This window comes from Arvicola amphibius, chromosome 9, assembly GCF_903992535.2.
Source record: "Arvicola amphibius chromosome 9, mArvAmp1.2, whole genome shotgun sequence".
NCBI classification, from domain to species: Eukaryota; Metazoa; Chordata; class Mammalia; order Rodentia; family Cricetidae; genus Arvicola; species Arvicola amphibius.
In genome coordinates this window covers 43821990-43847525 of record NC_052055.2, presented here as the reverse complement: position 1 = coordinate 43847525, position 25536 = coordinate 43821990, and the positions used below count along the sequence as shown (strand labels likewise).

At 42.6% G+C, this 25536-nt stretch overlaps 1 protein-coding gene across 1 annotated transcript in view; it reads right to left on the bottom strand.

Moving 5' to 3' along the window:
• Positions 1 to 649: 649 nt before the first annotated feature.
• The window catches only part of Atxn10 (ataxin 10), a 134890-nt gene continuing 110003 nt past the window's right edge, over positions 650 to 25536 (bottom strand). Inside the window, exons 11-12 of the mRNA XM_038341729.2 lie at positions 1379 to 1566; positions 650 to 940 (exon numbers count right to left, since the gene is read on the bottom strand). Of these exons, the coding sequence (XP_038197657.1) occupies positions 938 to 940; positions 1379 to 1566 (191 nt within the window). The 3' untranslated portion in view covers positions 650 to 937. The remainder of the gene's footprint in view (positions 941 to 1378; positions 1567 to 25536) is intronic.

Sequence of the window (25536 nt, the reverse complement as noted above, 5' to 3'; positions counted from 1 at the left end):
AAAGAAAGCTAGCTAGATCCCAATATATTCCTGCTCTTCCAAATTACATCTGTGCTTATGGCAACCAAGTTAAAACTGAGTGGTCTTTTGTTGCAGCCACGTTTTTGAGTAGAAGATGCTATGGATTTCCCTTTCACACAGAGGCACTGCATACCAAAAAAAAAAAAAAAAAAAAACAACCCACAAAAAAAACAAAAAAAATACCACCACCACCACCACCACCACCACCACCACCAAAAAAAACAAGTATTCCTTCTGTGTCAAAGAGGCATGGATATGGGTAAGAAGTAAGTGTCTGCCTTTTTATGGAACCCATAACTCTAAGTCAACCTGGGATACAAACGGTTAAGTGCCACATATTCTCTCACCCATTCTCACTCCTTTCTAACTCCAAAGGACAGGGCTCAGTGACAACACAGTGCATGAAATGAAGAGGGAGGGCTCTCAAATTAATTAACTGGAAATGAGTCATGTCAATGTTTTGGAAAGGCAGAGGGGAGAAAAGAAATTGGTAGAATTAGTCACAGTGAGAAACTTACTTCAAGTGCCCGCCAGTGCTCAGAAATCCAGTGAGAAGCAGAGAATCAAAGGAGTGAAGCATACTTGCCATCTGAAAGGATGCACAGAATCCAATCAAGGGTCCCAGTCGTTGCCAAGTAGGGGGTATGCCCTCAAAAATGTTTATTATCAACTACAACGGTAAGCATAAGGTACATGACTGGAAAGCGTGTTCTACCCAGGGGGACAAAGGTGAGGCAGACAGTCACAGTTACTGCACAGAAATAAAGAAAACGTCCACTTGTAGCTTACACACATTGAACTCTAAAGGGCGAGAGGTTCCCACATCTGTGCTCTACATTTCCAATATTTGGGATTTCCTACTGCAGAGATGAGAGATCCACGAGATGCACTCTGAATGTGTTCAGATGGAGATCATTCACTAAGAAAAAAAATAAACAGAAACAGGGTTATAGTGACAGCACATCTACTTACAAGAACCGTAAAAGGGAAAATGCAGAGCTTTGCTTCCATCATGGTCACCGGGAAGACCCTTAAAGGACATATGCGACAGCACACAAAAAATTGCAGTGAATGCTGCTGCTTTAAAAGAAAGCCCGGTTCTGGACAGGAACTTGTTTGCAATGTATACGTTTCAGTATGTTTTTTATGTCATGAGCTGCATTAGTTGTAATTTTAAGCAAATGGAATCATAAAACCTGACTAAAAAGTTCTTTTGCAGCACTTTTCAGGTTTGCTTATTTAGCAACTTCTCCCTGTCTTCTCTGTTCTCTATAACAGCCTCTCACTTCCAAGGTTACAGGGACACAGGGGCAACTTCAGGGAGAGATTGGAGAATAGTTTACATAAGAGTACTTACAGGTGGGGGGATGTCATTATTAGACTTCAGAATCAGTTTCTCTCCAATCTTTTCAACTTCAAAACCCATTTTCTTCAGCAGAGATGCATCTGCCAAGCCCTGCTCCTCCATTTTTGCAATGAAATCTTGGTTTTGGCTGTTGTCTTCAGTGAGATTTCGCACGGCGTACACCACCCACTGCATCATAACTAGAGCACAGTGAAGGAATTTAACAGCACACTTCCCCATTTCTGTAACTCACATGACTGTTGGAGGAGTACAAGAATACTGATGAGATTTTCTAGGGGGTTAGAAAGAATATAAATATGCACTCCACGAGGAAACCATTTAAAAGGCTGTAAAAGTGCACACGTGCTTGTGCATCCCACATGTGATTCAGCAGCCAGCCCCAGAAAACAGCTCACGGAGTGTCTAATGAACAAGATCATGAGCACGCACGCATGCACGCACGCACACACGCACGCACACACACACACACGGGGGGGGGGGGCGTTGGAAAGACCCGATGCAGCTACTGCCAAGGTTTAGGAACACAGCAGTACACATACACACACTCCCGGGCATTATGTCAAATCACTAGGGAAGGACAAGAGGAGCTTTGCAGACAAGTCAGAGGCGCTGGGGGGAAAAATCTGACAGGAAACTAGTTCTGTTTAAAGTGCAGTTATCGGTAAGAATGGTTTCCTAGGAGTAACCATGGAATTTCTCTCATTCAGTATTTCAGAGACAAAGCCTCAGCTGTGAAGGATTTGCTAAGTTCAGTGTGAAACACTCATGCCGTGAAAGCACACGACCCTCACTGCCTCCCTATGCCCAGGCCCTCAAATGAAATGCCCCGCTTGGTGTCCCCACATCAGAATGAAGACGACAGAAGCTTGGGGTCACATTGCTGCATTATTCATGATGACTCAGGTGGCAGGAACTGTGTAACACTCAGGAAAACTGAAAGATGCTACTATCCAGCATTCTGTAAGGCAGAGACTACCAAGGATAGGCTTTTTGTTTAGGTCTTCACTCTGATCCGGAGGGAACCACAGGAGCCTAGGCTAGTATAAATATATTCCCAGAGAAATAGGCCTATCTGCTCACGACCAATGGTGTGCCAAAATAATCAAATCCAGAGGGCCGGGGATGCAGCACAGTGGTTCACTGGGTCATGGTTTTGGTCACTAGCAACACCCCCCAAAAGGACCCTTTCTCTGGTAGCCATTAGATACACCACTCAGGCAGTTCCAAAGGCAAACAGGGGTGCACAAGGTTCTAAAGGGCATCAGGCCAAGCTTTGGATCCAGACCTAGGCTTCTCTGGCAAGAGAACTGGTTCTGAGACATTTCAATCAGAACTGAAACCCACGAGAGGCTGTCAACAGTAATAAAGGTGGGGCTCTTCTTGCAGTACTTAAAAAAAAATGAACCAGTTTCTCTATAGTCCAGTAACCTCAAATGAAATTAAAACTTGAATCTATTCCCTGCAAAGAATGCAAGCATTAAGCGCAGGGGTACTATATGATCAAGGGGTATTTATAGGGTTTTAGAAGATTGTGCCATTCTAGCCTTTATTATCCAACCCTGGTTCATAATCCTATCCAGCTCTTCTACACATCTCAGGGCAGCTCTCTTCCTGATCATGACCCTTTCTCTGGCTGGCCTCATGTTTGTGGAACGATGGGATCTAGACAGAACCCTGTACAAAAAAAAGTCCTTAGTAGCCCCGAATGAACGAATGAACAATCTGCTGGCATTTGAAGGTTTATCACAGAAAGCACTTGAGGGTATCAACGGCTGAGTGTTTCCGAAGGTACAGAACAGAAGCTGCACTTGCCAGCGGATGTTCAGTCTGTACTTATCACCCTTGCTGGAGACTGTTTTCACCTGGCAATCTGTCTGCCATCTATCATCTATCTAACCCTAACCCTAACCCTAAACCCTAAACCTAACCCTAACAGGACCCTAACATGGTCCTGTTCCTTTATAAGGCTCTGCTTTTTTTCTGAAAACCAAATCCACACAAACACTGAAATAAAACCTGAATTTGCATTTCTCCCCTTTCCATAGTCATTGAGTCTCCACTTTGTGCCATCACAGAAAACAAAAATAACATCTGTGGGTGCCAGACACTTCCAGAACAAGAAGTAATTTCTGAACAAATTATTTTCTATGACTCTTTCTACACCAAAGGTGGCACTATTATTATACAAACTCATCCTTTCACTTTTTATAGAAACGAGGAAGCGGCAATTATGATGAGCTGTGACTAGAGGAGCAAACTCGAAAAGACAATGAGTAAAACTGGAGGTGGGGCTGGCCCACAGATATAACAAAACACGTTCTCCTTCCTGGGACCTTCTGGCTATTAACTTAAAGATAAATGAACTTGGACAAATTTGAGGTTACCAAGATTTTTCTAAGAGCTCCTGCAATCAAAAGGCTGGGTGATTCAGTGGTGACACACTGTCAGTACCAATTGCAAACAGAGTCTCTGGAGGAAGATATCATGACCCAACTTCAAGTTATCAAGTCAGCTGCATTTTGGGGAGCGCCAATGGCCCTGCCTTCCTCTGGCTGGGGACCCTTGCCTCTTAGCCCTCACATCATACTGCCTATCTTCGTATGCCTTGGTCCTTGCCTAGCTGTACTTCCCCTCTCCCCTCCCTGTTTTCTTTTTCAGTAGCCATTCTCAGCTGAGTCCCAGGTACTGTGGAGAGTCTTCCAGGGATCTCACTACTCCCCAGTACCAGTGTAAACTAAGGCTGTCAGAGGCACCCACTCTTAATGACACTGCTTCTCGCACTGCACTGCACTGCACTTAGCTAAGAGCACCTCAAGGGCAGGCGCCACACCTAATTCACTTCTTTGTCTCCAGCACTCAGTCTAACTCCTAACACTTATTTGTTAATTTGGGCACTAGGGCACTTATTATGCACGTTCCCACCACTTGTGTGTATTTGTGTACCCTAATAACTGTGAGCTTCTTACACATGATTGGTGTCTTATTCATCTGTCTTTGTCCTTTGTCTTAGCACAGTGCAGGGAAACACCAGCTGAATGCATAAAGGCAAGTGCGTCCTCTCTAGTGCCACAAGGTAGAGCCATGATGGCACTGAAGCGAGCTCCACACAGTGATGTTCTGCCCTCACATCCCAGCCGTTTCCTGATCATGGCTTGGAAGTCTAAGATTCCAGGGCAACAAACCCAACACAAAAGCAAGCCAGGCAAGGATGCTGGACTGTGTGAGCAAAAGGGCCAAGTACCAGCAGAATTCTATGGAAAGCTGATTTCAAACACATTCATCACAGGGCAGAGCTAAGAATTCTTTGAGTATGGCAATTTATCATCAACTCACCCCTAAGTGTTTGGAAGCTAAATTACGTACAAAATACAAAGACAAGCCGGTGTAATGCCTACTGCCTGTAAGAGGAAAAGGCAGTTTGCAGACGAGTGACTGTGAGAGCTCTCTAGCAAATGAAGGGCTGCAGCTGGGCTTCAGGGATAGCTCTCCAGGACAAAACATAATGGAACCAACAATCTAAAAGAAGAAGCCTTGACAGCCAAGCAGCAAAGGCATCTTTGTCTTTTTTAAAACTGATAGTGAAAGTGCCACGATGTGGAAATGAAGGCCGTGGAGGGTTCGGGAGAACTACAGCCGCAAGAGCATACTGGAACCAACACCTCAGCACCTGGGAAATCAGAAAGAACTGATGAACTGCCAACACCAGCACTTGTCACGAAACTGTGACTTTAACATTTTTTCATGTTATCACTGGCATCAACCAGCTTTCCCAGGATTCCATAAAGCTCAGAGTCCTGTACATGTTCTCAGGTAGACATGAAGCATTCCTCTAAGTGAGCACCAGCAGCTGACAGTGCAGTCCATCAACAGAACAAATACTGCCTAAAAGTCTTCTGGACTGTTTCTACTCAAATGAGAACATTGGGCTAGTACTACCATCCCCAGGGTTTCAGATCACACACAAATTTCTAAAGTTTATTTTTATTAGGTGTTCAGGCTCTAATTTTTCTTTTTAACTTAATTTTAAAACTAACATATCAAAGACATGATTGTTCATATTTTGGGGCTCCATATGACATTTCAACACCTATATCTATCTGTCTGTCTGTCTATCTATCTATCTATCTATCTATCTATCTATCTATCTATCTATCTATCTATCTATCTATATGTATATATATGTATATACTGCAATGCTTACATATATTTCATCCAGCAATTTTTTTTTTTTTCGAGACAGGGTTTCCCTGTAGTTTCTAGAGCCTGTCCTGGAACTAGCTCTTGTAGACCAGGCTGGCCTCGAACTCGCAGAGATCCGCCTGCCTCTGCCTCCCGAGTGTTTGGACTACAGGCGTGTACCACCACCGCCCGGCTTTTCATCCAGCAATTTTATAATTAGTTTACCTATCACTAGTGTGTATGCTCATGCATGGTGCACAGGGGTGTGCATGCCGTGTTTGTAGAGCTCAGAGGACAACTCTGTGGAGTCAGTTCTCTCCATCACCTTAACATGAATTCTGGAGTGTGTGTGACCTCAGACTGATAGGTTTGTAGAGCAAGTGCCTTTACTCTCATTGAGCCATCTTGGTGGCCTTCTTTTCCCTTTTGTGTGTGTGTGTGTGTGTGTGTATGTGTGTTGGGGAGCACGTGTGCCATGGTGCATGCATGGAGGTCAGCAGTGGAGTCTTTCTTCAGAACACTCTGGTGTTGTGACCCAGGCCGCAGAGACCACAGTCTGCTGCTGTACCAGGAAGGGGCGGAGGAGAATGATAACGCCTGTGTTAGCTGGGCATTCTGTGGGTCTCCACTGTTATTTCTCTCTTTCACTTCAGTGTAGGTTCTGGGATCAAACTCAGGTTGTCAGGCTTGCAAGCACCTTTACTCACTAAGCACTGTGTTAGCACCAATATTGCGATTCCTTTATGGTGAAAACCCTCAACTTCCTTTCTCGTGGTTTTTTGAAATTTAAAGTACACCATTGTTAACTACTCACCCTACTGTGCCACAGCACCTGAACTTCTTATTCATGTAACTCGGTACTAAGAGGTGACAAAAAGAAAGAACTTTTTTCAGAAGATGGAATTGAAAAGAGAAACACTACAAAACACAATCTTAAGAGTTGTCTGATCCTTAGCCCTGGGTCATGAATATGTATGGGCTCCTTGTTAGTGTGCTGTGAATGGCTGGAGCCTGAGTAGTCAGTTCAGACCTAGACAGTCTTAAGTGTCACAAGGGAGATTAAAACAAGTCCCAGTTAATATTCACATTGCCCTCTTGTTCCCTCTGTAAAGGGACAGGGAACAAGAAAGAGTGGGGGAGAAAATTCAACATCTTCTAAAGTCTCTAATCCTACCAATACTTGAAGTCCTTTATTGTATGCTTAGCTCTGGAAAGAGCGCTTCTACTGTTTCCATAGCTACTACAAATAGAAGGCATGAGCCTGTTTGTCACAAAACTGCCTTGAAAGGGCCCGCAATCAGTGCTGCAGCTTTTCTGCAGAACACTCTGGTGTTGTGACCTAGGCCACAGAGACCACAGTGGCAGTTAGCACCATGCTGCTGTTGCAGTAGGAAGGAGAGGAGGAGGAGCTGAGAAAACCTGTGCCAGCTGGGTACCATGCGGGCCCCATGCTAAGCCTGGAACTGTGAACAGGTTAGGTGACTCAGTATTAGTGGGCAGAAAATTGGAGGAAAAATTTCACAAGCAGATTAGTACCAACCAGCTGACTTACGTACAAGTCAAGTTTAAAGTACAATCAACTGAGTTAAAATGTTATCTGTTAAGACAGACTTCATCTAGCTATAGGCAGAATGTTTCTAGGAATCAAATACAACAGACTTCAAGTCTAAGGATGACTGTTGCCAAGGCCCAAACCCCGTTTAGGGAGCCTGCTGAGAATGGGGGTTGGCAAGTAACAATAAACAGTTTTATATATCTTATATAATTTTCATATATGTTAGGGAATCAATTTCAGTGTCTAAAAATTCAGTTGGTCAGAAGCAATCACACATGAGTGACCCATGGCTTTGTGGTAGAACACACACCTTCCACACTGCACACCTCCGTCCTGTCTGCCCGCTCCTCTCTGGAGCCTCCTTCCAGCCCGTGTTCTGACAGTGATTCTACAAGTGCTTCCCAAGCAGCACTGCTTCCCCTTCTCCATGAGTTAATCCTGCCTCTGAGGGGACGGTAGGTGGAGGCCACCCAGCTCCCACCAAGAAGGCCTGGGGTGCTGAGCCCTTGTTTCCTGGTCCCTACCCTCCCCCCCAAGGTTTTCCTGCTTTGTATGAGGGAAATAAGCACACTTCGGTTTTAGTAATATAAAAAGTTTCCAGAAATTTTTTAACAGGACTGCTTGCTATGATCATAAACTTCAGTTTTGCATAGTTTGAAAAGGGTTTTATTTAGTGGTGATGCAAGCATTTATCACCATTCACTCTGGTCCTCAGATAATCCTTCCATGGTATGGTTTGTGAAGGCCCTTGAAGGAGATGTCTCTGTCACGGACTCTTCTCAGTTTTGTTGGAGGACAGCCATGCCTGCTTTCTGCCCTATATATAGCAGTAGCTCCTCCAAAGTATGCATGTTGATCCTGTTCCTTCCCTGGCTCACTGTCTAAAATAACCTTTCAACATACTATGTAGGTAAAGATCAACTACTATATGGCATGCATATATAGATTATTATGTCAAGTACATATATATCCTAAAATTCAAGTAAAAAGCCTTTGATATCTAAACTATTATCAATGAAATGTAAGTATCCCAATTCCATACTTTTAATAGTCCCTTGCTTACTAGTTCCTTGCATATCCAAAGCCACAGGTCAACATTTGAATGGCAGCATGTTAAACCCCATGCTTCTTTGGCCTACTGTCTTTACAACTACTTAGCTTCTCTGAACAGGCCAATCATTTCTGGACATCCAGAGAGATTTCAGTTGCTTTCAGAATGAAGTTTATTTTATATCACTGTTAACTTATATCATTATCTTTAGTTATCAACACTCATTCACTATACACTATTCTCATTCAGAAACTAAAGAGGACGGCTTAGTGGGGACAGATCCTCCTGAGTTCCTGAGATGGTGCTGGAACCAGTGTATGCAGTAACCACCACAAACTGCCCACACTGGCTCCTCCTACTGTCCTAAATTGTTGGATTATCTCGTATCTAACTGTCTTCTGCATTGTGTGTTTTAATGCAATGGAACATCTGTACTCGAGGGTTTCATTGAGTGCTACATGTGCCATTCCATGGTTTGCGGCCTGTTGTCTAACAGCTCACGTCACGTATGCATACCTGCCAACTTACTAATGGCTAGCTGCCAACACTGAAAGCAGGAAAAGAGAAAAACAAACAGAAAAGGGTAGGAAGAAAAAATCGCCACATTCGTGAGTTACAGGCCATAATATGAAGAATATGGAATATGTGTTCTTAATACAAGCTACAAATAGCAAGTAGTTTCTGCCTACACAGAGGGAAAGTCACCTCAGAATTATCTCCACTTTAAAGACCAGATGCTTTCCTGTCCTCTCCAGCCACAAGGGAGACAGAAAGAAATTGCAGAGATGGTGCAAAACAGCTCTGTTGTTAGAGACCTGCTCCTCTGTGCAAAGACCACATTCACTCTTTACAACGTCCAACTTACTTTTCCTAGTGACCTTTAAAGAGTGAGACAGTGTTCAAGGGCCTCCTCCTCGAAGCCCACACATCGCTCCACCTTCTGAAAGCTCCCATTTCCTGACAGCATCTGTGGGCAGGGTGGGGAACCATGCCACATACCGCCCTCTGTCTGGACCCTGGCCGGGTTCCGTGCTCACTCCTTCAATCCCAGATGCACACCACCCAGCATCCAAGATGAGAAAGAAAACATACTGTGGGCCCATCCAGCTGGCAGTGAAGTCATGGGAAGACGACATTCTCCCTGCCAGGCAGTCATCACTCGCACTGCCCACTCCAAATGCTTCTGTGGCGAGAAGGGCTGTGCTCGCAGGTACCTTGTCTTCACGGGGTTTTGGTGGTGAAGGATCTTAGAGCACTGAAACTAATTTTGTACATTACATATTCTGGAATCCTTTTTACTACCCACTTCAAAGCAGAGCGTGGTACAAAGCAGGCACAGTCTGGCACCCCTATCACACTACAGGTTTCAGGATCAGAAACAACCAATACCACTTCTAACCCAGACCACACCAAAGGGCTTTGGGGCCACAAGTGGTTCCATTTGTATTTGGGGCAGCACTCTAACGTCACTTCTGAGACTAAACGGGCTATTGCATGCGGCATGCTAAGAAGTATCCAGCACGTGCACTGAAACACAGGGCATATGAGCAGTATTCTATAGCACTCTGGGGTGCTTTCTTCCTGGGCTCCCTGCTCACCTGCCAGATTCCTGTCTTATCTGAGCTGTGGCCTTTAGTATGTAGAGCTTAAGTGATCTAACTATTTAACCAGAGACAGCTTGCTCAGGTCCTGTGTCAGATTTGGGCTGTGAGATGTTAAGGAACACATACAGACGCACAACACAAGCACATCCACCTTCATTCTTGTGGGGACAGCTGGGGAGATTATTAGACTTCTAAAGAAAACAATGCCCAGGACACCAGTCATAGCCAGGTCCCCCACTAACAGTGTCACGGCTGAGCTTTACAGCAAGGCCCCACCAGCTGGGACAAGAGATGTTTATAAAATGCTTAGAACTCTGGAATAGAAGAGCCATGAGGAAAGTTGCTTCATCTGAACCCATTCAGATGACACTACCGCTCAGTGCAGGTGAAACTTTGAAAGACATTTACTTCAATGTCTCTCCCATTTGCCAAGGCTGAGAAGAGAATGGTCAGTGTATCTGCATAAAAAAAAAGTAGTAATCAAAACAACAGCAGCAGACTCACTTCCAACCTAGTTGACAGTGCCGTTTTAAGCACTTACTAACCCTATGATTATCTTCAACCTTCTGAAGAGGAAACCAAGATCCTGAAAACCAAGAGGCTGAGTAACCTGTCCATGCCCAGCAATAAAAGGTGGTGAAGCCAGGGCATAGCCACAGGCAATGTGGCTCCAGCATTCACCTCCCATCTCAAGGCCATGAAGCTTGCAAACATCCTCCTCTGCCCGTGGGGACTGACTCCCCAGAAGAAGCAGGGCAGGCCTCCTCCTGGCACTGAGTTTCATGCTCTGCCTAGACATTAAAGAAGGGAAGAACAGTCAAGTTTGAGACTTGAAACAGGTTTCCTTCACTCCCAAAAGCCCACAGGACAACACCAACCTGCAGACAGCATTCAGACCAACAATCTCTGTAAAACACTTTCAGAACTAACTAATAAACTGATGTTCAAAATGAAGTGAAAATGTGGAGTCGAGAAAGTAATCCATCTAAATTACAGGAGATTAGTGTTGGTCTAGCACTAATGACATTTCAGAATTAATAAAGTGTAGCCAAGGGTCAAAAACAGTTCTGTACTAGAAAGGATTAAATGAAGAACACAAATAGCAAAGAGCTTCTGGTGGATTTGAGAGAAGACAAGACACAGCAGGCACAGAAGAGCCAGGAAAGTCCCATCCTGTGAATGCTGGGGCCCTGGGCATTTGGACCTACAGTCCTTAGTGAGATTTTACCAGTCCCCTGGGGGGAGGAGGAGGTTGGTCATGGGTCACATGGCCATGCTGACAGACTGTGAGCGCCTGGCCCTTCCCCTCACAAAAACCATCAGGACGTCAGCAGTCAGAAGAGGAATGTGGCCCTAAGACTTAGGACAAGAAAGAGGTGTCTGAATACACAATTAGAAGGAGGTGGTAGAGAGCTGCCCCAATTCTTTCTCTGCATAGGAATCAATAAGCCCGACTTCCAATCAGGGAAGACCACTACTGCATCTCTTTAGCCTCCCACAGGCAGCCTACAACAGAAATTTATAATCTGAAAACAAGAGTCAATAAACATTTTAGACTATTTCAGTTAGGTAAGTTGTTGTGGTGACATTAAGTTTCTATAATTTTGATATATCTTTTAGTACTAGATACTATGCTTTTGGGGAGATTATTACAAAACTGTAACATTTCTGTTGTTATCATCATGTTTGCCTGTTTATAGTACTAGGGTCTTGGTGTATGCTAAGCAAGCACTTTACTACTTGCTGGATTCCCTTCTAGAAATGTTAACACTTGAATGTGTTTTCCCATCTAATATAGATAATATGGCTTGTTATTTACACCAAAATTAGAGCAATGGATAAAGATCCCAACAAAAGTGCAAACTGTTAATCACACATTGGAGGATTTCTCTGAACCTTAACCATGACTGAAGCATTCATATAGGAGGTATGAAGACATCATATGCCTTGCCTAGGTTATGAGGCCCAGGTCTAGCTCCAGTACAGAGCTTTGTAGTAGGAGTCATTTCAAATGGGCACGTTTCCATGCCTCTTGGCTGTAAGCTCCCTCATTCATACGAGGATCAGATTTTCTTGTATTATATGAGGTGATGGTGTGGGGCTCATGGACATAAGGTCTAAAGAGGACTGCCATTTATGCTGTTTACTGCCTAACAGACTTGGCCATGCACAAAAGCAATTGCCATAACTTTCACTTTTATAAAATAAGGGTAATATTTTATGGATAGTCATGAAGATTAAATAAAATCACAATGTCATGGATAAGAATTGTTAAGTGGATGCTTTGGTTCTTGGGTCCAAGAGATCAGGAACTAACTCTGTATGGGCCCTGAGAAGGAACTCAGTACAAGGTGTAACTGCTGCATTCTGTTCTTCAATTTCTCACTGCAGTGAAATAGGGCTCACCATCTTTACCATTTCTCAGTGCACAGCTTGGTGCCATTAAATACAACTATGCTATACCCATCCCTACAACTCTGTGTGTGGTGTATGTGTGTGCACATGTGGAGGTCAGGGCATGATGCTGATGTATAATGGATTCCATCTTTTTGTTCTTCAAGACAGGGTTTTTCTGTGTAACACTGGCTGTCCTGGAATTCGCTCTGTAGACCAGGTTAGAACCATTTGCCTCTGCCTCCCGAGTGCTGGAATTAAAGGTGTGTGTCACCACCGCCTGGCTCCATCTTTCTTTTCCGAGACAGGCTCTCTTGATGACATCTGAAGAATGTCATTTTGACTATGCTGGCTGGCCAAGTCTTCAGGCTTGTGCAGCAGTTCACTTCGCCCACCCTCTCCATAACCTTTGGTGCTGTACGACTGAAACTCTAAACCCATTAAGCAGCGATGTTCCCTTTTCTCCCAGCTGCCAGCAGACACCTTTCCACTTCCTGTCTCCATGGCTCCAACTATTCTAAGTACAAGGCAGCGGAGATGACACGTCTTTTTATGACTGGCTTACTTTGTGGCCTTGGGGTTCATTCATGTCACAGCATATGACAGCAGTTGTTCTGTGACACAAAGAGCATATTTTGCTTTCCTATTCATCCAGCCTATAGCTGCTGTAAATGATGCTGCTATGAATAGGGGTGTGAAAATATCTCCAAGGCCCTGCTTTCGGTTCTGAAGGAAGTACACTCAGAAGTGGAACTGCTACATTGTATAATGATCTTGTTCCTAACTTTCTGGGACAGCACTACTGTCAACCAATGTTTTGACAGTAGCTGTATACTTATTCCCACTAACAGTGTGCACAAGGTCCTAATTCTCCCCAAATTGTTTAAATTTCTGTATTTTTGACAGCCACTGTAGGGAGCATAAAGAGGTATCTCATGGCTTGCTGTGTGTGCTTAATGACCCGTGATATGGAGTATCTTTTCCTCGTGATTACACAGCCCAAGGAAGATCTTTTCAATTCATTTGTCCATCTTGGAATTGACTTATGTAGTTTGGTTATAAGTATTTTTTCCCATTCCAAAAAGTTATCCTTTTATGGTTGATGGTGTCTTCTAATGCACAATTTTTAAAATTTGATGCAGCCCAACTTGTATGCTGCTTTGCCATTGGTATCAAAATTAAGAAGCCATCCCCAAATCTAAAGACGGCACTTTCTTCCTTGTGTTTTACAGTTTTAGTAAGATCTTTAGGCCTTTGATAAAGTGTTGTGTATGGTGTTGGAAAGGGTCCCTCCTAATGCCCTTTTTTGGCAATGGGTCTCATGATGCTGTCCAGCATGGACTCCAACTCTTGGGTTCAAGTGATCCTCCTGCCCCAGCTGCTCAGCTTCCCCATTTCTGTCATCTGTGAGTGTCCAGTTTTACCTGTACTATTTGTGGATAGAGTGAAAATTCCCATCCTTGTCAAAAAATTATGAGACTACATATGCCAGGGTTTATCTCTGGGTCTGAATTCTACTGTACTAGTTCACATAGCTTTCTTCAGAACGATTTTAAAGCTGAGATCAAGTTGTAGAATTAGGAAGCATAGGGACTCCAGAGGAGTGTTTCTGATGTTTCCTGAGATCATATGAATTTCAGAACAAGTTTCCCTACTGAGTTGCACTAAATCTAAAGACATACTAATAGTCGAAAATACTGACAGATTATCAAAACCTTCAACTCATGAACATGAGTATATTTCCATTCCCTTAGAGAGTACCTTTCTTTCAACAATGTTTTCATTGTATAAGCCTTCCACCTGCTTGGTTAAATTAATTTCTCAGTATATTATGATGCTACTATAAATGGAACTTTCTTTTGCACAAGGTTCATTAGTATACAGAAATACAATTGTTTCTAATTCATTGATTCTGTATTTTACTATTTTATAGAATTAATTTATTAGTTATATTCGTATTATCTAGAATACATAAGTTTTCTGTATGTATAGTCAATCACCTGAACAGACAGTTTCATTTCTTCCTTTCCAATTTAAATGCCCTTCATTTTTTCCTGCCTAGTAGCTTTGGCTAGAACCTTCACAACTATGTCAAATAAGAGGTAGAAAAACAAGCCAGGTGGGGCACACGCCTTTAATCCTAGCACCTACGAGGCAAAGAAAGGCAGATCTCTGAGTTTGAGGCCAGCCTGGTCTAAATAGAGAGTTCTAGAACAGCCAGGGCTACACAGAGAAACCCTGCCTTAAAAACCCCAAAAGGAGTGGCACATTCTTGCTTTGCTCTTCATCTTGGAGGAAAGGTGGTCAATCTTCTGCCACTGAATGTGATGCATGCTGTGGACTTCTTACAAAGTTTCTATTATGTTGGGAAAGTTACAGTGCATTTCTAGTTTGCTGTTTTTTACATGACATTTTTTTTTTAAATTTTGCCAAATGCCTTTTCTGCACCAATAGAATTGGCCATGCAATCTTTTCACTTGTTCTGTTAATGTGGTTTACCAAGACAACCAATTTAGTGCAGCCATCCCTGCATTCCAGGAAGAAATCTTGCTGGATTGTTGTATATAATCCTTTTAATATGCAGCTGAATTAGTTTGCTAGTATTTTCTTGACTATTTCAATGTCAGTATTCCTAAGGAATACTGGTTTGTGGTTTCCTTATAGTGTCTCCTTTAACTATTATAAGGTAATGTTCCTCTCATGGAATGAAGTAAGAAGTGCTACTCCATTTTCAATGTTTGGGAAAAGTTTGAGAATGATGAGTGTTAATTCTGTGAATGTAAGACTCCACCAGGGAAGGCATCAAGTGCAGGGTTTCTGACCTCCTCACCAGGACAGGTATACTCAGCCTCCATTCCTTAGCAACTTAGATACAATTTTAAATATCTAGAATTTATTCACTCATGTTAACCAAATTATAGGCATGCAAGTATCACAGCACCTTTATCATTCTTATTTCTATAGAGTCAGTAGAGTATTGTATTATTTCATTTCTGATTTTAGTAATTTGAGTCTTCTCTCCTTTCTCATAACCATGTAGATACAGGTTACCCATCTAAAAGAACAACTTTTGCTTTTGGCACCTAATTTCATTCTATTATGAAAGCTGTGTGTACTAATTCTCTTTGAAAACCCACTGAGAGTTGATCTGTGTTGTGATACAGGGACTATCCTGGGAAACGCTCCAGGAAGCATTGTGGGAGACAGGCATGCCATTGCATTCTGTGCATTCTGCACATACAGCTGGTGCAGCATGCTGTTTAAATTCTCTGCCGCCCTCATCTTCTGACAGATGTCTACCTATTATTCAAAGTTGAAGACTGAAATAGACAACTATTAAGAAAACTCTGAGCCAAGATGAGGTGGTGCCTGCCTTTAATCTTAGCACTCGGGAGGCAGAGGCAGGTGGACCTCTCTGAGTTTGAGGCTGGCCTGGTCCACAGAGCAACTCCAGAACAGCCAGAACTGTTATACAGAGAAACACTGTCTTAAAAAACTGAAAATAAAACAACAACACAAAAACCAACTCCTTTTCTTTAGACTTGTCATTTTTTATTCATATACTTTGATGTACTTTTGCCATAATTTTATAAATTTTTCTTTGAGATAGGGTTTCTCTGTAGCTTTGGAGCCTGTCCTGCAACTTGCTTTGTAGACCAGGATGGCCTTGAACTCACAGAAATCCACCTAACTGTCTCTGCCTTCAGAGTGCTCAGATTAAAGGTATGTGCCATCACTGTCTGGCCCTCTTTGTAATATTTTCAATTAAAAACTTTTAATAGTTATTTTAGAGTGCATGTGGGTGCATGCATGCCATAGTATGAGTATTTGGAGGTCAGAGGACAATTTTCTAGAGTTGGGTCTCTCCATATAACATATGAGTTTCAGGGAATGAACTCTGGACTTCAGGTTTGGTGGCAAGTGGCGTAACCTGCGCAGTCACCATCTCTCCACCAAGGAACATTTATATTTCTTGTCTTTTCTTGCTATGTTGAACTTTTTATTACTATGTATTATGCCCTTCACTGTCCTTTGTAACACCTTTAGCTTTGGAGTAATTTTGTCTGCTATAAACAATCACAGTTCTCATGAGTTATTTCTCACTCAAGTTTTTTATGCTTTTAACCTTTTCTGTCTTTGAATCTAAGCAGTTTCTATAGACAGCATAATTGGATCACATTTCACCTACTGTTAAATACTCTGTTGACAAGAGAATCTATTCATATTTAATTAATTATTGACAAGGAAGGATTCAGTTTTATGTCATTTTACTGTTTTCTGTCAGGTTTATGACTCTCTTGGCATAATTTCTTTAGTGTGAAGTTCGGTTTTATGATAAAAATTAGAATTTGTTTTAATTTCAAGGGTTTACTTTATCAATTAATTCCTTCATAGGTATGTAGACCATTCATTCAATTCATTCTCTTATTGCTGTCAACTTAACACAAACCAGGCTCATGTGGGAAGAGGAAATTTCAATTGAGAAAATGCTTCCGTAAGACTGGCCTATAGGTAAATCTATGTGACATTTTCTTGATTGATGTGGGAGGGTCCAGGCCACTGTGGGCAGTGCCATTACTGGGCAGGTAGTCCAAGCTGGGCAAGTGATCAGAAGCAAGCTTTCATTCATAGCTTCTGCTTCAGTTCCTGCCTGGGCTTCCTGCAAAATGGACCCTGCCTGGAAGCATAAGCCAAATAAACTCTTTCCTGCCAATGCTGCTTTTCCTCACAAGTTTTATCAAAACAAATTAGGTCATTAGATTTCCAGGTTCCATCTGGTAGCCTCTAATTTCATACTATCGGTTTCCCTTGAACATGTTCTACAAGGTCATTAGCCCATTTTTCTGGAAATCTTTTAATTTCTTAGGCTTGAAGACAAACATGGTGATACTTTAGGATGGTAGGGTTTTGATCCCAACACACACACACACACAATGAACACATCACCTCAAGATCTACTTTGAAGGTTTCTGATAGCAAATTTCAAATAATCATTGTTGATTGTTCTTATGTTACAACTCATTCTTCTGCTAATTCTAAAATTCTCCTTTATCTTTCAAAAGCGATTATAATACATGAATCTCTTGAAAATTATTTTGTGTGCTGGGTGTGTTTTATGTTTGTACACATGTATGCACGCATGGGAACCAGAATCAACATGAGGTTCTTTCCTCTACTGTACTCCACCTTATTTATTATCATTTTGTGAAACAGCATCTCTTAATGAACCTGGAGGGTGCAGATTTAGCTAAAATGGCTGGCTAGTAAGCCCCAGGAATCCTCTGGTCTCTGTCTTCCAGTAAAGAAGAATCGGGCAACTGCTTTTACGTGGGTCCTGGGGACCCAAGCTCAGGCATTCATGCTTGAACTGCAAGCACTTTACATTGAGGTCACTGGGCTTCTTAGATGCTCATGTCTTTCTCATCAAACATGGGAAGTTTCAGTCATTACCTTTACTCTATCAGCCCCTTTCCACTCCCTACCACATCCCAACATCCACTGGTCGGCTTATTCTCTCTTCCCCACCTTTAGTTTTCTGTCTACCTTTCTTCCTAAACTCAGTAGTCTAAAGGCTTGGCTTCTATAATTTGGTCACAAGCAAATGATGACTGCCTGCTCGTTAACTCAAAGAGAATGTAACACCCTTTACAGGATCAAACAAAAATATATTTTTCTCTTTCAATGTATTGGTCCTAGAAAAACAAGAAAATATGACACTTCCTGGTAGGAATGGTGGTTTTAAAAATAAAATAGCAGTGAGTTACTATTTAACAGTTTTGAATGGCTATGGTTTGTCAATGTTTTGTCCAGAGAAAATGACTGTTTCTGCTAAGTCATTTTAGACAAAAATGCTGACGATTATTCAGGGTTACCTAGAACATGTTTCTCTATGGCAATCACCTACCCAAGCTCTGAAGTGTCTTACTAAATATGTATTACTCATGGCAATGGTATTTGAGAATAGCAATTTTAATGTTACTAATTTCCTAAACATATCCAGTCACCTTTGTTTGAAATACAGGAAGCTAACACAAAAAGAAAACACAAACAGTAGCTTTGTAGAAAAAATGGTACTAAGTATTAATACTGTTTATGCGCCAGGCTCTGTGCCAGGAGCGTCTCTGCACTATGCCCATCAGCAGCCATACTACCCTCACTCGAAGGCAAATCTTCACCCTCTGAGATGTCTGGGATGACTATGGCCAGAGAACCGCAAGGCTGCTTAAGTGGGATGACAGCACCTCTGACACTGGGTTTGTGAAGCAATTTGGAGAGAGGTGTAACGTACATAACACACTGGGCTTCCTTGTGGCTGGGGTTGTGATTTTGATAGACAGGCTTCTTGGAACCAGAGAGCAGCTCTTCAGAGGCAGTGAAGGCAGGCGGCCATTGCATGGTGCATTTTAGTCTTGCTACTTTTGTTAAGTTGGATATAAAAGTCCTAAAATATAAAGTTAAGACTTAAAAACTCACTGTACTACACTATGCAATTTGCAATGCAGAGAAACTGGGAGATGTGCAAAATATCTGTGTCAACACACTGAATATATAATTTAGAAAAAGTTTCTAAAAAATAAAACAAAACAAAAACACTTGTTAGCCAGGTATGGTGAAAGGAGCCTTTAGTCCCAGAACTTGAGGGGCAAAGATAAATAGATCTATCTCTCTGTAAGTCTGAGGCCAGTCTTCCCTATATAAAAGTTCCTGATTCCCAGGATGATGTAATGACCTGTCTCAAAAAACAAAATAGAATGTTTATATTTTATGTGTTTATGTACGTGTGTGTGTGTGTGTGTGTGTGTGTGTGTGTGTGTGTGGCATAGGGGCTAGGGGGAAACCTGTGTAGGAGTTGGTTTTCTTATACCATGTTGGTTCCGGGGATGAAACTCGCATCATTGAACCTGGTGACAAGAATCTTTTTTTTTTTTTTTTTTTTTTTTTTTTTTTGTGGAGACAGGGTTTCTCTGTAGTTTTGGAGTCTGTCTTAGAACTAGCTCTTGTAGACCAGGCTGGCCTGCCTCCTGAGTGCTGGGATTAAAGGCATGTGCCACCACCGCCAGGTGGTGACAAGCATCTTTGCAATGAGCCATCTTGCAGGACTGGAAAAAGTTCCTTGTTGGTTCTAATTAAAAATGTCTCAAGAAGATAACTAAGGTGCAATTACTTAGGCATGAGACTCCAATTTTGTTCTTTAAAACTGAGACTTATGCAATTTTTAGGACTAAGAGTGAGTGTCGCATAGTATCAATGACTGGCAGCTTTGCGTTTGGTCATTGATACTTGGTCACCCAAGTACGCAGCTTCTACACCACTCTCCCAACATTTCCTTAACAGACAGAACTATGTCCTCAGACCATTACCACTCTTGGGCTGGTGAGAGGAACGTGAGAAGCAGTCATCTATGACAGAGCATGTTCTCTCACAACCGACAGATGGGCATTTGACAGAAGTGAGAATCAATCTGGGGAACCGTTCCAGTATGGAAAAACCAGATATGGCAAAGCTTGGTTCACTCCTGCTCCCTGGAGTAAGGGTTATCAGGCAAAACAAGAAAGCATCCATTGTGCCTCTATATATAACGCTGACCACCACTTCAAAGACAGGCTGGGGTGCACAGCACTACTAAACCTGAGTGACTTTGGCAAGAAAATAAGGACTCCACAGAGACAGATGATATCAGATGGAACGCAGCTCTGGAACACTGATTGTATGGACTCATTTTAAATGGGTGTGGTCAAAACAACCTAAGGAAAAGTGGCCCACATTTTATGAACACATCAGCATGTCCGTGTCATCTGGATTCTAAGTTCCTGTTCTAGGTGCCACTGGCAGACCAACAGCAATGCTATCCAAACAGGTCTTCACTTCCCATCTACATGGCAGTAACCTTGCCAAGGGATACACACCGAGAGTCACTAGTGCACTCCTAGCTGGAAGCCCAGTTCTTGCCTACTGTCTTCCCATAATGAGCCTCTACTTTCCTGTGCACTCACGTTCTGTGCGGGCACTCGCTAGCTTTCGGTAGACAGAAAAGTTGATTTACATATTATCTTGGCAAGGGAAGAAAACTTACACATTTTTTTTGTATTATTTTTGAGACAGGGTCTCATTATGTGGCACTGGCTGATCTGGAACTTACAATGCACATCAGGCCAGCCTCAAACTCAGAGATCCACCTGCGTTTGCCTCCCAGGAACTGAGAATAAAGGTGGGTGCCCCCATGCTCTGTGAGACTTTACACCTTTAATAAAAACTTATTTATGGGGAAAAAACATTTAGAGGTTTAAAGGAAACCAGTACTATTAAATTCTGGTTTTTGATGTCAGTTCAACAGTGGAACAAGGTGTGAGTGCTGCTCAGTACTAAGCGCAAACAACTGTAAGAGCACCCTCTCCAGAGCAATTTCCCAGTTTATCAGCTGCCTCGCCTCCCTCGAGATGTCCCTGAGGCTGGGTAGAGTAGAACGTGGAAGCATGTGAGAGTCTCCACTCACTGGTGAACATCAAGTCCACAGCTCCCTGCTGTAGGGTCTGTGGCTTCTCACTGATGTCCTTTGGTCGCTGTCACAAGTTGGGTTCCTCATAAAGAAACATAACAGAAAAAAGCACTCCAATGTTTATTTGAATTCTCAGATTGACCAAGATAAGGCTGCAGTGCTTAAGGTTAATGATCACCTTGACAAAATCTAGACTCAGTCGGAAGATGGGCTCTGGGGCATGCCAGGAGGAACTACCTTGATTAGGTTAACTGGGGTACATAGCAGAAAGCTGAGCGGAGCACACAGGGCTCTCTGCTCTAACTGTGACAATGTGACAGCTCTCGAGCTCCCACTGCCTTGACTTCCTCCCCATGACAGACTTCCTAGAACTGTGAGCTAGACAAAGATCTCTCATCAATTGCTTTTGCCAGGGCATTTTATCATGGCCCAGGAAAGAAACCAAATAAATGGTACGATGGTTCTGGTTTCCCCAAGCAAGGTTCCAAATGCACACAAGACTACCTAAAACTCTGTGAAGTTCTGCAGAAACCATCCTGCTTAGTGAGGATTTCTCACTTCTTCTTCTTCTTCTTCTTCTTTTTTTTTTTTTTTTTTTTTTGGTTTTTTGAGACAGGGTTTCTCTGTGGCTTTGGAGCCTGTCCTGGAACTAGCTCTTGTAGACCAGGCTGGTCTCGAACTCACAGAGATCTGCCTGCCTCTGCCTCCCGAGTGCTGGGATTAAAGGCGTGCACCACCACCGCCCGGCTGGATTTCTCACTTCTTAAAACAGGCTTCTCCTACCTATTATTTAAGATATTCCAGACCGAAAGGTGCTTAGAAACACATTTTGGTCATAATCCCCAGAATAAGGGATATACTTCAGGGTACAGGACTACAAAAACACATGGGATGGGTTTTCTAGCAGAAAAGGTCAACTGAAAAAAGTGATTTATGCGACCTGTTTAGGGACCATGGCAGACAAAACCGAGGCACATGACTTGAGGATCATGGAGCAATTCCTGGAGAAGACATATACAGCTCAAGTCTTAATGAAGGAGCTGGAGATACATCCTAAGATGGCTACCAACTCAGCACTCCACTGCTTGCCCAAATCATTACTTATGATCAGGCAGGACAGCAAGTTTTATCAAATAATTACTATGAACTTGTCACCAGGATCAGTACAACACAGATGTGCTCATCTCTTCCTCAAGAAAATACCACTTAAAGAAGCATGGCATTCAAGCAGAGGGGGGATCTCAGGTGGGAATCTAGACTATTTAATTAGGACAAAGGATTTAGCCACGGTGTCAGACAAATCTAGGGTTGCCCTGCCCAATACACATGAGCTGGAGGAGTTCTCATTGAAACTTCAACTCCTGAGCTTCAGTTTCCTAATCTGTAAAACTGAAGTAATTATTACCAACTCTTAAGACAATGGATAGGCAGGATGTGGAGCGCAGAAAGCACCCAGTGAATGATTAAAATATTTAAGCATGAGGTGCAACAGAATGCACGCACCTAAAATGTTTTTATATGTATGTATTTATTTATTCCTCATTAAAATTTGGAGCATGGCTAGTACCTCAGGAGTCCCAGTGCTTTTCTAACAATAGTCATGTCCCCAGCTCCCATAACCACTCTTCTGTCTACTACCACAGAAGAAATAAAGCACAGATGCATTTTATATCCAGTTTCTATCACTGAGTATGTTAACCAAACCATCAATACTTGCATACAGCAGTTTATTTTCCTTTACTGTGTGTCATGACCGACACAAGCACAATTTATTTACTTAACTATTGATAAACACGCAGTTTATTTCAGCCTGAGAGTGCTTTAAGAATGCTACTGCTGTGACACTTCTGGCCCATATCTGCTGCCAGACACATGCACACACTGGAGATCCACCAAGATGTATACTGCTGGCTCACAGAGTGGGTACACGTTCCTCAGTGTTGACCAGAACTGACAATCCACACCCCATAGGAAGCTGTAAAGCTCAGGCTGTCCCACGCCCCTGCCATCAACCACTTGCTTCCCCAGCCACTGGGATGGGATAGTAGATAGAGGCTTCTGATTGTATGTAGAGTTCTTTTTAATGGCCACTGGATTTCTTTTTTTTAGTGAAGTTGTATACCAAATCTTTTGTCTGTTTTTTTTTTTTTTAAAACAGAATTATCTTTTCTTAGATTTTTTTTAAAGAATACTTGCCATATTACACAAGTTCAAAGTCAGATATACTGAAAGCAAATAACATTTCAGTCTTTCTTTTAGTCTTCCCAATTGGGGGTTTGGTATCTTGCTTAGGAACTCTGTCTACCTCCGTCTAACAATCATATTCCCCCACAATTCCTTCTAGAAGCTCTATTGTTTTATTGCTCACAGTGAAGGCTATTAATATTGCTGAATGGTAAAATGGAGGAGTCTGGGATATTCTGCAGCCCCCAGCCCTCATCCCCAAGAGAGCTCTGCTGCAGCCCCATTAGCAGGAGACCTGCTTCTCTTTGAATGAGGGGCCTGTGATAATATTTCCACACTCCCATTTTTCTCTGGAGTATTACTGACTCACAGCAATAATAGATGAAAATTTACCTTTCTTGTAAGGACTAAGAGCCAGAATAAGACATGTGTGCAAGAGTAGTACGTGCTTGCTGAGGAGCTATGTGGGGTTATGCAGGTGGCTTTATACACATGATATACAACCCAGGAAGGGGTGGTAGAGACTCAGAGTGAGATACCTGGAGTGAAGAAGTGATAGAAAGCAGCAAGTCCGGGTCTGTTCGGCCCAGAGTAGACACACCTGCCACTATGCCATGCTTCCTCAGCACAAGAGTACATGTTATTATTCCTGTAAAGGCTTACATTTCTTCATGTAAGTAAATTCTAATTTTTAAACAAATGTAGTCTTTCAACACAAGGGGGAAATTTAGATATGAGATAGATTTAAGAGTGGGGGTCATAAAATATACATAACAACTCAGCTTGGGCTCTCTTTCTATCCCTGTTCCCACCCAATCCCCCCAATAAAAACAATATATTAAAAAACCCACATCAAGGACTACTGATCAAAACATAGATCAAAAAAGAATGAAAAGAAAAACATGGCAAATAAAGTTCAGCTGTTTCTATTTGGGAACAACAACAAAAAAAATCCCACTTGCCACAATAAACTGACAAATAAGAAATTGACTCTGCGGTAGTGAAACTGGAATTTTCCGATGGCACCAGCTACTCTGTCATTACTGTGGGTGACCCAAGAGTGAGTGGGGGCGATGAACAGCTGGGAGCTGGCTGGGCTTACATCCCTGACCCAGGAGTACCCCAGTGCAGGCCTGCAGGGTTAGGCTCCCCTCTGAGCCATGGCTTTCCCCTGGCAATGGAAATCCCTGCTAGTTGCATAAACTGCTTCTAAAGAACACCCCACTGTTAGACCAGTCTACTCTTCCCATCTACACGTGAGGAGGAAGCAGAGCTCTGTCACAGTGAGGTATACAGATTTCTCATGGGAAAGATGGACACTGACAAGAATCTCAGGCCCCACTCCAATACCTGGAGGATGCTCAAGGACACCACACAGCCAGTTTACAGTTTATCCAGGCACATCTAAACATGTATTGTGTGCTTGTTGTGTGTGTGTTCATGTGTGTGTGTGCGAAACAGAGAAAGGGGGGGAGAACAAGGTGTGTCTAAATCTTGATTAAAAGCTTGATTAGGCTAAATGATTGGATGAATGGGTTATACCAAATTCAAAATATTCCTGAAACTAAGATAAAGATTCACTGAACAATTGAAGAACCTTTGGGGAAAAGTTTTCTTGGGCTTAGAGTTGCTCTGCTTCCTGATTAATAAACATAAATTCAAGAATCAAGACATGGTAATACTTTACATAGAAGAATTAAAAAGGAAACTCATGAGTGACTTTGTCTTCTCACTGACTGGAGTAGAGAGGCTCAGTTTTAAATTTAATTTTAGACCTGCTAATTTAGGAATGTGAAATGGGGAGTTGATGCTCAGCATGAAGTTTGCCTTGAGAGTGCACAGGCAATGGGAACTGTGATCACACACAGGACAGCACTGATATCAGCCTGAGCCATGCCACCTACTCTACTACCTCTTGCCTGGATGGCATCAACAACCTTCCTGGAGGTCTCTCCTAAGGCCTGGATCAGTGTCAGATATGTAAAAGACATTCAATAAACACTGCCAGAGACAACAGAAGGGAGTTGTAGGCAAGCCTAGGCACACGCCACATTTAAGCTATAGAAAAGACAGCAACAAAGGAGACAAGGAAGAGCCACTGATAGAAGGGAGTAGGGGAGGAGGAAAAACATAAAAGCCAAGAAAGGTAGTATGTTAAGGACATGATTAATTGTGATAAAATATTAAGTCATAGGGCTGGAAAGAGGGCTCTGTAGGTAAGAAACCTTGCTACAGCCGGGCGGTGGTGGCACACGCCTTTAATCCCAGCACTCGGGAGGCAGAGGCAGGCGGATCTCTGTGAGTTCGAGACCAGCCTGGTCTACAAGAGCTAGTTCCAGGACAGGCTCCAAAGCCACAGAGAAACCCTGTCTCGAAAAACCAAAAAAAAAAAAAAAAAGAAACCTTGCTACTCTTCCACAGGACAGAAGTTTGATTCCCAGAACCAGTGGTGGGCAGTTCACAACCACCCATAACTCCATCCAGCTCTAGAGGCATTCTAACGCTGTCTTCTGGTCTCTGTGGACACCTGTATATACATACCCACATACACATAATCAAAACAAGATAAATCTTAAAACTATTAAATCACATACAAATAAAGCAAAATATCCACCGATTTTGGCAGTATGTTGGAAATGTGGCCATTAAAAAAACCATTAAATTTATAAACACTTGTTGTCTCTG